This window comes from Colletotrichum acutatum, assembly GCF_030867785.1.
Source record: "Colletotrichum acutatum strain CBS 112980 chromosome Unknown BDZ83scaffold_32, whole genome shotgun sequence".
In the NCBI taxonomy this organism is placed as follows: Eukaryota; Fungi; Ascomycota; class Sordariomycetes; order Glomerellales; family Glomerellaceae; genus Colletotrichum; species Colletotrichum acutatum.
Genome location: NW_026849026.1, coordinates 377193 through 389193, shown reverse-complemented (window position 1 = coordinate 389193; position 12001 = coordinate 377193). Strand labels below are relative to the sequence as shown.

Here is a 12001-nt window from a genome sequence, read left to right as displayed (position 1 = left end):
CATGTATTCCTCTAGCGGCTTTTGACCACCCATGCAAACCGTCCAGCACTTTGGCTAGGTATAGGGACATACCAAGAGACACCACTAAGAGCGTCCCGGTAGTCCAACCAAACAAGTAATATCTAGAAGAAATCTGAGGTAACTCATCATTGTAAGGCGTCGTATGGGGTCTTTCCGGTACAGGGAGCTTCTCAATATGTGGACCCGCAAGAGACTGCTTGAGAAGCTCCTTGAAGAAGAGGTTATCCCCGAGCCAGGGCAAAACGTAATGTATCATAAGCCCTGAAAACGGTTGCTGTTGGCAGAGGAATGCGCCATCCCGACGACCCTTCTTCATCATGCTGAAGGCCCGTTCATATCGAATTGCGCATACTTCACTAAGCGCCTTTTCTATGAATTCGAGTTGGAGGTCTGGAGAGGTTGGAATCTCACTGCGCGTGAGGGCGTTGACAAGATTCGCTGCCGCCTCAATCGCACCGTTTCCTCCTTGAGCTGAGATCGGATGGACCTGGATGGCAACATCAGCACAACTAGACACTTCTGTAGTATATGTAGTCCTGGGTCCATGGGTTGCGGTAGTACCTTGGTTGCCGCATCACCGATGATAAGAATCCTCTGGAAATGCCATCGTCTGAAGACATGTTCCTCCAATGGGACCAATGTAGACTTGATGCGGTTGTCGTAGAGATCCCCAAACGTCATATCTTCTGTGATGTGATCTTCTCGATGTTGTGTCGACAAAAGTAACTCATCCTCCTTAGAGAATTTAGGAATGTCTTTTCCGTACTTGGTCTCTCCTAATTCGTGGAACAGGAACCAATACACCCGGCCTCCCGGTGCGGATATGACCAAGTATAGATGGCCTCGAAAAAACGTGCTCTCCTGAGTAGCACCAGGCGGGAAGTTTACGGGCTGCTTAGAAATTCCGAAGATACACTTCATGCTCGATTGTACGACTATGCATAATTATTAGTATATCTCTCTTCGCCAATCCTATATCAATGCAACGTTGCGGAAGTCGTTCCGTACTTACTTGATCTCTCTTCCTGGGGAAATGCAATTGGATCAGAGACACTAGCTATCCGCCACATCTCTTCCCGTACCTTACTATGAACTCCATCACCGCCAACCAGGATATCGCCGGTATGTGTCGATCCATCTTCCGTCGTGACCGCAACTCCTGTAGAGGTGGTTTCCACGTCAACGACGCGCTTGTTCGTGAGAACTTTTTGCTTTTGTCTCAAGTTGTCGTACAGGATTTGAAGTAACATCTGTCTATCTACCCACAAGGACGCGTATCCGGCGCTTTGTTGGTTAGTGTCACGGATACTAATTCTTGAAAGAATTCAACTGACTGTTTCTCCATTCTTTCTGACATGGTAGGTCCGGGAGTTGAGGAGATGGGTTTTCCATTCGCATCGCGGAAGGTCACCCTGTGGTATTAGTTTCCAGCAGCGTCTCGGAGTCTCTCATAGCAGCCTACTTGATCCAGAATGCGCAGGCCGTTAGGAAGTAAGCCGATACTAGCTCCAACTTGGGGCGCAATCTCGGAATACGCTTCGAGAATCGTGTAGTCGATGTCGAATCTCTCTAGCATATTGGCAAGAGAAAGGCCAGCGACACTGCCGCCTACGATAATGATTTTGATACCCATGGCGTTGGGGGTCGAACAATAGAGCAAGAAAGGACTACTAGAAAATATAGGAAAACGAAGGGTCGACTTCGACGGCAAATATAGATTACCTGTGACCTCTTTCGCTTAGAGTAGTCTTGCATTTGTTCTATATCTCTTGCAGATCGCGACATCTCGGATCTTGGCAAATTCCGCTCCGTCGGCAGTTCGGTATCATGGAATCCTGACCTTGCATCCCCCGTTATCCACCGGTCACAGAGCCTAGCATGTAACAGCTCGTATCACTAATTCTCCAGTGAACATGGCTCTCATTGCCGTCTCCTTGACCTAGTGTCTCCATAGCGAAATTTTGAGATGCCGTTCTAGGGACACCGGGACGAGCCGAATCTCCGATTTTTAGGACGAAGCGGGAGTGGTCGACAAGTCGGTCCACAATACGAACCTAGGGAAGTCTTTCCATTATATAATGAGCAAGCTCGCGCTTGGGGCAATTTTTTCGTAAAACCTATTCTACTGTACTAATGGACCTCCAAACATGTCCTGAATGTTATCGGTCATGGATGACCCGCCTTTTTATGCACATCGGGGTCGTTATTTAGCGCATAAATAAACTCCTCTCTTTCGGCAACGATTTCAGGATCACTGGAGTGCAAACGTAGCTTGAACTCTGTCGATGCTCTATCCGCGAATTCTTGCCATGTTGCATTTCGAACTTTTCCGTATTATGACAGGAGCGGACCGGCCTCTTCTCCGAGGATCAAAATTCTCAGAAGGCAATTCCCAAGTGCTGCATAGTCTATGAATCCAGTTGTCAGACCAAGTTCGCCAAATGGGTTCTTGAACTTTAGGAGACGAATAAAGTCAGCTCATTCCAAGACACTGCGTTGGATAGCTTACATGCGCAGCATCGCCACAGAGAACAATTCTCTCATGATGCAAAGTCTTGACACACTTTGATGGGCCCGAAAGGGATTTGCATTCACCAGATCGCACTCTAAGGGTCTGGGTCCTGGAATTAGACGCTTGTAGTTCTCGTCCAGTTGCTTGTTGAGGTCTGAATCCACGATATCAGTCCGGACCCCAAAGGTAACTCGCCATGGTTCGTCTTCTGGGCCAGTTCTAACGATTACTGCCCAGTCTTCCTCGTCAACAATCATGTTCGCGATTGCAAATCCATACTTCCCGAAATCGTACTTAACGTTTGATGCAACAACCGGAAATCAGTCCTGGTGAATCCTTCGAAGGGAATACACAACCATCGCCTCACGGTACTACTCGCACCTTCGCAACCTATCAGATAATCACAGGTGAAGAACATCTCCCCAGCAGGGCCAACTGCAAGTACTTCAACAAGTTTACTCTTGTCGGTCTGGTTAGCCCCAACAAAGCGATGGTTCCAAAGGATCCGAAAGGAATGTCACTTCTGACAATGTTCGAGGATGATCTTCGCGACCAGGTGTTGTCTGAGGTGAATCCCTGCATAGTTATATTTCACAGTCTCTTTGGGGGCTTGAGACATTTTGAGGCTGCCCAGAACCTTGCCGCCTTTTGTGTATGACTGGAGGAACTGAATGCCTTCGTGGTTTGTGTGTTCTGCCTTCACAAGATCATCGACGATCCCGACCTTATCCATCTCGTCCAATACGATTGGCATGTAACTATTAGACCTGATCAGAAAAGTGATCAAGAGTTCTGTTGGATTATCCCTGAGATTGTGGCCTTGGGGCTCTGCAGGATACTCGATTCGGCTTCTAGCACCAACACATCGACCCTCTGGCGTGCAGGCTTGAGCGAAAGGAACAGATCGACAGGACCTGCGCATACAACAATGACCTTGGCAGACTGATACATGGTGGAAAATGCTAGAGTAACAGCGTAATTGATAGTACGTCTCGTCGGATTGGGGGTGAGACTAACGAGTAGATGGTTTTGATACGACTAAGACTATCCGTAGCAGCACTAGAAGACAAATTCTTTGGCTCAATTTAGAGTCAAACAAACCCCACTCTTGTAATTCTCACAGTTCACAATTCCCCACGACTAAGCAGAAGATCAGTGTCAACATGATTGCTCTCTGGTCCACGGGTAAGATCCTTCCACTGGAGTCTGTCTCCTCAAAGCTGATGATAATACCTGCCTTAAGTCACTGCCATGATACCGGAGGACATCAAGAGATAGTGGGGCGATTTTCCAGTGAATACTCCTGAAGATGTCGCCAAAGCCTCTTTGGTGCCGGTGATTCGGTCTGAGATTAATGGAAAGTCATTTCTTGTCCATGGCAAGGATTGTACCGACGTAGGAGATAAGCTGGACGAGACACAGCATTTACGGATGGGATCTGAGCCTAATGACGCCACGCGTGAAGGGCAGCGTAGGCTGATTCTCCAGTCTCTCATTTGTCTTAGTTTTCTCAAAGAAATAGTGATCATCATTCAACTTAATACCTCAATGAAATTCGCTGTGCTTGCACCCTTTCTGCCCCACGAGCCCTCCTTGAGTCCGTAATAACCGTATCGCTGCATATCTGTTTCCAAGGGTCTCGCTTAACATCAGGCTGTGGCAGTTAATTACTTATCCCCGAACACTACCATACTGCCAAACCGGGGCATGTTACTATTCTGCGCTAACTTCCTATTCGGACTTTCCTCTGAAGATGGAGACAGATTGATTTTCATTACAAAACTGGTGTCTCGGAAATTGCCTTTGGCGGTTCCAGGATTCCTCACTTTAGTGTAAGCGGGATTAGGTGGTTATAGATCAAGTAATGGCCTTTGGAATTTGTATGCCTCGATGAGGTTGATCCCAGAGCGCATTGCAGGCTCTCGTGGTTATTTAGAGGGCATCGCAGTAATTGGTGAAAGTGTGAGCGCAATAAAGAGTAAACTCAACTACTTAGCTCATGGTTTTCCAACCGTCAAAGATCTCTCTGGCGCTCTCTACACCAGCGAGGTAGTGCCCGCGCGGTACTTGCTTTTATCTGAACAGACCTTACCGAAATGACTCGTATGCTTCATTAGCTTGGTCGAAGTAGGTGGAAGAGAAATGCCGAGGAGGGCTTTCGATTTGTGCTAAAACGTGGCTGATCTCATGCTAAGGGGAATTATCACAGCCTACTCCAGTCCGCCCGCCTACAAATGCTGGTTTATGAGCCCCAACCAAGCTTTCACATGTAGGACGCTAAGAAACTGTTCCCATGTGATCAAGGTGGCGCCCGAACATTAATCCCTTGATGAGGTCGCAGCTTGTGCACTTTCAGGTTTATCACCGTGCCCACACGCGTTTTTCCAGTTGTCGAATTTGGGTTCAAAAATCTCCATAGATATATATCTATTCCATTTCAATGGGCCCATTCTATAGAATAAGATTTTAAGAGGTTATGCTTGACATATCTCGGACGGTGTGTTTGCCCTTAAGTATTTGCGGCCACTCCTTGCCTACCAAGTAATAAACCATATGGCGCGAGTGTCTCGGCTTTCGCGAGAGACGTGATCACGTTAGCTCCACCAATGGATCAGGACCCTGAAAAACTTTCAATATTTTTGGTCACGAGTGCTCTCGATAGTCGGAGCTTGTGAGTGCAATGCACCAAGATCAGTCTATGTCTTACTTATGGATTTCGAAACCAAATATGTTGATTAATGTGAAACAAAGGCAATTCATTGCGGCTATCTGATAGACGGAGACCTCACGTTGAGCTGGAACAGAGGCTCTAGCACGCAACAAGTCCTTTGTGTTATATATCTTTCGCAACTATACCTCTATACTCTCAGTACCTTCCGGCTACTACATCCGCGCTAACTCTGCGAATGAGAGCCGCGTGCTCCGCACTCCGAGGGCTTATCTTGATATTAAAAGGTGCGGAGTGTTTAGTAATCTGGGGGATCGTCATCGTGTCTATTGGTATCCCTGGTAATACCTCAAAATCAAAGCAATACAGGAGTCGTGCTTTGGCGATCCAGACATTCATCTCTCCTATTTTCCATCCAACACATACTCGACGACCTGTATGGATACTAGTTCTCTGCTACTCTCTGTCGTAGATTAAGGAATGACTTACCTGGACCACATGCCCAGTGACCTTTCAAAACGTTTTGTTCATTATCATCGAGAAATCTGTCAGACCAAAATTGCTCCATTTGATCGTATTCCTCTGGGTTCAGAGCAATTGCCCAAGCGTTCCACGTGAAGATTATGCCAGCAGGAAAATGATAACCTTCGTACTTATCGTCTTTAATAAGTATGGCAGGCGCGCCAATCTCTGCAACATTGGGTCGCCAGCGAAAGCCTTCCTTAAGCACGACCAATATGTAATTAAGCCTCTCCCTGTCCTCCCACCTGGGCAAACGTTCAGTATTGGAGCGACAAACCTCATCCAGCTGTGCACGAGCCTGTATCACCCAGTCAGCATAAGTAGCTGCGCCTGCGATTATCTGACCAATGGTCACTCGAGATGTATCGCTTCCAGCTTCCCTGAGTGTGCCGAAAACAAAGAGTTTTTGCACCTCCGTCATGTTCTTCACCTCCTCGGTACTGGGGAATCGGTGCCAAAGCATTCCCGTTGGGTTCCGTTGGCCATTTGTTCTTTCATTCTGGGCATCTCGAATTTGTAAACTCTAGAGAAGCACATGTCAGTAACTTGAGTGAAGAATGACAGCTGGCGGTTGGGCATGTACTTCGTGGTCTTGTGAAACACTCTTTCTCCTGGTGGCCGCCACCATTGGAGGACTTCAGGAATCTTCTCGTGTAGTGGAAACGCATCAACAATATTAACGCCTGGTTATTGATTCTCCAGAAATAGCTCAAGAGTTTCGAAGAGTTCAACCACCTCTGGGTCATCGAGGGTTGACCGACGGCCGAAGACGACGCTCATTATGATAGAATTGGCATAGCGAGCGTTGGCTGACCATTGTCTGCTGGGTGTCTGCAGATAGTACCAGCAGAGGTTCTTTAATTCAACATCTTTGAACGGTTTGAAAATGTCTTGCTGCCTGGAGTTCAAGATTTGGTGCATGATTTTACGCAGCATGCGCCATCTTTCATTATACAGCATGAGGACGATAATACGTGAATCGCCTGATATGTTGCCTTGGGACATGGGAAACGGTGATCTCGACGAATAAATGGCAGCTCTGCGTTCAAGCAGATTATTGACAACCCAGGAAGAGTTTAAAAATACCCATGTCGAGCCGCCAGACTTAAAGTGAACCTTTGAGTAAGCAAGTTAGTCTTGAAGTAAAATACATAACCAAGCCAGCTTAATACGATACACGACTAAAATTTCGCCCTGGTCCTCGACTAGCTTCTTAGCCCAAGGGCCTTGTTGCAGAGCAGAGATTTGGAATGTATTGCCGAACACCGGGATGCCGGGGACTTGTGGGGGAAGCTTGAACCCTTTGTTACACCGAGATTTTCTTAGCAACAATGATCCAAGAACAGTAGCCAGTACTATCCAGGATACAAACAGGGCTTTTTGGGATATCATGCTGAATGATGTAAACAATCTGTAACTGACTGTAGCTTCGAGATTGCCGATGGTAAGCAAGTAAGTTCTGACTACCGAGAGTGCTATTTGAACGAAGAGACTCAGAAAAAGTCCTGTCACAATGTCTGATCTTTCGTTCGGAAACGAGAAGTAATATCAAACTATTACGAACTAGAAACTCCTTTCTATAGGAATTATCCACGGACCTCGCACGAAGTTCCCCGTAATCTGCCGAACCTATATCCTCACTCCGTATACAGCCACACTTAATTTGAAGCTCTGACCGAACTTCTAACTAGACTTGAGCCCCACTCGCCTCTACTCGTTCTCCTCATCGGGGAGTTGTAGTAATTAGTTAGACTTCTGACTAAGTGTGAAGTGACTTATATTTCATAAAAGCTAGAGTACTTAGTTATGCACCTTTTGTCGTACCAAACACCCATATATTAGTTATTTGAGTACTAGCTCGGAGTGCATGGCAATATAAATTCTGTTTAAGGCCTCACATCCGTATCGCGGGCACGTCCAATGCTTCTGGCACGAATGTTGGCTATTAGTTCGAAGAGAAAAAGGCAACGATATAGTACTCCAAATGTTTCTCTAGCTGCAAGCTCCTTGGTGCATTTAATAACTCTATAGAGAAGCACACCAATCCTTTGCACACAAGCGCCCGGCTCATGCATACGTCCCTCCTTCTCAACTTGACGCTACACTCCACTTGGTTTGACTGGCTAAGCTTAAAATGAGAGATAGATGTCGTGCCCTCGATATGTCTTGCATTTCCGTCAGCGCAATGGCTATCATTACCGCCTTGTTCTACAGACTTTTTTTGCATCCTCTCTCCTATCTGCCTGGCCCTCTGCCAGCCAAATTAACAGGTCTCTGGCGCACAGCAAAATACGTTCAAGGCAACTGATACGATGACATACTCTCCATCCATAACAAATACGGAAGAGTGGTACGAATTGCACCCAACGAAGTTTCTGTAGTAGACGAATACTCCATGAAAAACTTGTACGGCCACGGTCACAATGCCACCAAAACGGATTGGTATTCCATTTGGGACCCTCCTAATACAGCACCTCAACTTTTCTGGGAATTGGACAAGAAGCACCATAATTTCCTTAGAGAGCGCCTGGCGAGTGCTTACTCAATGTCTTCAGTCCACAAATACGAGGTACATATTCAGGCCTGTCTCGATTTCCTGGTCCGAAAGCTTAAGAAGTACGCCCAAAATGGCGAGACCGTTGACATGGCTATATGGACTAATGCTTTTACATTTGGTGTAGTTGGTGAACTCGGCTATGGTTCCCAATTTGGCCATCTTGAGCAAGAAAAGGACGCTGGTCAACTTCGAAGAACCAAATTCGATGATTTCCAGCTTTTGTCATCCGTCGGCCACCTTCCTCGGTGGCCATGGCTTGTTATAAGTCGTGGGGCTTAAATAATCACTGGATTCTTCAATACCGACCAATCCCTGGTAGCTTTCCGCACTTGGTCCGCGGTGAGAGTCCAGAAGTAACTAGACGACCCTGAGATGACCGGACGGGAAGACCTTCTGGCTTATTTCTGCCAAATGAAGAACCTCGAAGGCAAGCCAGCTTCTTCCGTTGAAATCCTGGCGGTGGCGATGAATTTAGTGTAAGTCTAACCTCCTCATCATAAGGCATAGCTGCTAAGAGTAACTCCAGTGGGGCAGGAGCAGACACAACCTCCATTGGCATGCGAACCTGCCTATTTCACTTGGCAGCAATTCCAGAAGTGCAGGCTAAGTTGAGAGAGGAAATCGACACCTTTTACGATGTAAATGATCTGAAAGCACCAATGTCTTACCTGGAACCCCACAAGCTGCCCTATCTACAAGCAGTCATCAAGGAGGCCATTCGACTACTACCGTCCATCGTCTTTCAGCTCCTACGACACACGCCACCTGACTTTAAGGTTAGGGGTATCAAGGTCCTTGTGAACACAACGATTGGAATCAGCCCTATGGCTCAAAATCGTGATTGGGTTCAGATGCAAACGAGTTCCGCCCGGGCCGATGGCGAAAACGAAGACAAGACGAGATACTTCGATTGTAGTACGATGACGTTTGGCGGTAGCGGACCGATAATGTGTATCGGAAGTAATATTGCGCTAGTAAGTCAGACAGGACCATGTGCCTTGGGTGGAGGTAAAACTGACCAGCTGTGGTTTTCTATAGGTGGAGCTGCACAAGTTCGTGGCCCAGCCCGTGCACAACTTCGACTTTGAGCTTGTCAATAAGAATATTCCTTGGAGAATCAAGGCGTATTGATTCGCGTATCAGAGCGAAGTTTTTATGAATATAAGCCGACGGAAATAAGTGTTCATCAGACTGCATCATCAGTTGATGCCCGAGAATGGAAGGCGCGGATGTTCTGCTTGTCAAACTATACTTCACTAGATAACTGCTCCTGGCATACATTACGACATTGTTTATTTGTTTGTTTGATTGTTGAACGCCTGTTCCACCCGTCAGGTAAAGGGCGCCTTCGTCGGCTATCGAGTACTGTATACATTATAATAGTGCCACTGCTCTGTCTATTTCCATGCGCTTTCTAACCCGTTTACCTTGACGCTCACTCTCATGCTATTAGGCAGGTCTGTTGTACTCAACACAAAGCGCGACAATGGCTGAGTCGTAAAGAACGTGTTAGTCGCGCTATCGATGCCACCGTTAATAAAGACCTCAAGAATCGACCTATCGATCACTCCACTGAGACCCCACGAGTTTTGTTCTGTTGTCAAACTACTAATAGACGTTCTCTCTGTGAAAAAAATATTCTCGAAGCCCCGGGCGCCATTGCGGTTGACAAAAAACACGGGATCCCCGCCAAAGAAGTATCCGCCGTTGATGTACTCTCCGGTAGCAGGGCTCGAGAACGTGAAGTTCAAAGAAGCAGCTGCCGGGATATCTTTCTCTGGAATGCCTGTCACGTTAACCTCCCAGAAAATGGCGTTGGATTCCACATCGGCATAGTCCACGATCAGCGATCCGTTACCCATGCTGTGGTTGGAGGCTAGTTCACGACCTAGCACAGGCTCCAAGTTGTAGGGGGCCGAAACCAACTTCCATCCCACTCGCTTCGCCTTGGTCAAATAGTTCTGACGCGGAAGACTCATGATGCTTCGCCAGCCCTCCTTGTCAGTCGGAACCGTTTGAGCATATTGCCAATTGGATGCCCATGCGATTGACACCGGGAATTCCTCAGCCGGAAGGCCGTAGAACCATTGCCCAGCATAGTTATCCTTTCCAAAGTCTGCAATTCTCGCAGCCGCGTCAACAGCCTCAAAGTGAGTGCCATTAAACGTGCCAGGATGGTACTCCGTTATAGAGCCTCCTAGAGGCGCACCTGGGTTGATGCTGATGGCCATAAGCCACATGTCGTCCTGCCTCTTGCCCTCTGCGTCTATGTAAGGCATAGAAATCAGGTTTGGGCACTCATACTGCAGGCCCAAAAGCCCATGATGGGAGAAGTTGCTAGTTGCTGTCCAATCTTTCAGATTTGGGGAAGTGAAGATACCAATAGCAAAATCATGTGGATAGGCAACCACCATGACCCACGAGTCGTTGTAACGGACGACTTTGGGATCGCGGAACTGCGCACTTGTACTATTGATGACAGGATTGTTTGCATACGGGATGAAGGTGTACCCTCCATCTCTGGAATAAGCGATACCCTGAGTCTGCACCGTCGGCGATGCCAGAGTCTTGTTACATCAGCCATAGTGGTATCGAAAGCTCAATTGGTGTAAACTCACATAAATTGCAACCACACCATTGTCTTGGTCTGGGAACAAGCCGGATGTATTGTTCACATCAACAACAGCACTTCCAGAGTAGATGAAGACATCCTCTTCGGGGGGGTAGAGAGCTATGGGCTGATTTGACCAATGGTACAAGTCTTTGGACGTTGCATGTCCCCAATGCTGGTTGCCTGCAACAACGCCCGTAGGATTGTACTGGTAGTACAAATGCCAAACGCCATTGGCGTCTCGGAACATGCCGTTGGGGTCGTTCATGAAATGTTGAGGAGGAGAAAAGTGCACTTGAGGGCGATACGCGCCATTGTAATCGCCAACGATGGGTGTCCCAGTTGGAACATGGACAGGTTGAGAAGAACTGGTTGATTGGCCAAGTGTATGCTGGGTGAACCGGGCGACAACGACAAGGGTCGTCAAGAAGACACTTTGAATCGCCATAGTGTTTATTGGGTAGGAGAAGGAGGAATCCGATAATATGGCAATTACTATCACCAAAGGCAGTTATGAACGCGACATATATACAAAAGCCCAATCGCCGCAAGACCGCTTCTACAAGAGTTGTCTCCACTTGAGGCCACGAGCCAAAATGCTTCTCTCCGAGAAGAGATGCTTTACCCCACGGAGAACAGGCCACACGGCATTCCCAGCGTTGTCTTGACTCGTCCTCCCCGCGATTTTAGTCATGGGGAAATGGCGGAGGAAGCTATCCTTGAGAGAGTGGATGAAGGTTAGCGTACGGGTACGATGTAACCAATGTGAATTTGGGCATTGAGGTAACAAAAAAAGTTGGCAGGGCTTGCTGCGGGTTAGTGATCAAGATAGGTGTTCATCGGGCCGACGATCGAGAAACGTGTTTGTGATATCCACTTCGGGGGAAATTTCGCCTTCGCTAATGGGCTAGAGGAAAATAAGAGGGCGCACGGAGAAGTCTTCGCTGAATCCTCTTAATTTCTCCATAGCTAACGTACGAGAGAGGAGCATCCCACCCGGAAGCTAAGATCAAGAGGGATAAATGAGCTCCGCCTCAGAGGTTGCTCCTCAGATCAGCTGTATTATGACGAGTCTCACTTTTTCCGGTAATCCGAAGGTACCATGGCTCA

At 47.4% G+C, this 12001-nt stretch overlaps 4 protein-coding genes across 4 annotated transcripts; 1 reads left to right on the top strand and 3 right to left on the bottom strand.

Annotated features, from left to right (window-relative positions):
- On the bottom strand, positions 1–1654 carry BDZ83DRAFT_740129 (FAD binding domain-containing protein; the record flags this gene model as incomplete). The annotated part of the gene is given in 6 exon segments (XM_060513058.1): positions 1–54; positions 69–385; positions 478–956; positions 1034–1305; positions 1356–1433; positions 1557–1654. The coding sequence occupies 6 exon segments, from the start codon at positions 1652–1654 to the stop codon at positions 12–14; spliced, it is 1287 nt and encodes a 428-aa protein (XP_060366590.1). The 3' UTR covers positions 1–11.
- Positions 1655–5399: 3745 nt separating this feature from the next.
- BDZ83DRAFT_718504 (cytochrome P450) lies at positions 5400–7115 on the bottom strand (the record flags this gene model as incomplete). The annotated part of the gene is given in 6 exon segments (XM_060512081.1): positions 5400–5635; positions 5691–6153; positions 6165–6246; positions 6307–6406; positions 6485–6827; positions 6906–7115. 6 exon segments carry the CDS (start codon positions 7113–7115, stop codon positions 5400–5402), a joined length of 1434 nt encoding a protein of 477 aa, XP_060366589.1.
- A 1003-nt stretch (positions 7116–8118) lies between these two features.
- On the top strand, positions 8119–9451 carry BDZ83DRAFT_774521 (cytochrome P450; the record flags this gene model as incomplete). Its single annotated transcript, XM_060515424.1, has 3 exons — positions 8119–8461; positions 8782–9254; positions 9319–9451. 3 exons carry the CDS (start codon positions 8119–8121, stop codon positions 9409–9411), a joined length of 909 nt encoding a protein of 302 aa, XP_060366588.1. The 3' UTR covers positions 9412–9451.
- Positions 9452–9670: 219 nt separating this feature from the next.
- BDZ83DRAFT_696638 (glycosyl hydrolase) lies at positions 9671–11365 on the bottom strand. Its single transcript, XM_060511371.1, has 2 exons — positions 10899–11365; positions 9671–10847 (listed from the first exon to the last, which is right to left on the bottom strand). Exons 1-2 carry the CDS (start codon positions 11337–11339, stop codon positions 9678–9680), a joined length of 1611 nt encoding a protein of 536 aa, XP_060366587.1. The 5' UTR covers positions 11340–11365; the 3' UTR covers positions 9671–9677.
- Positions 11366–12001: the final 636 nt, after the last annotated feature.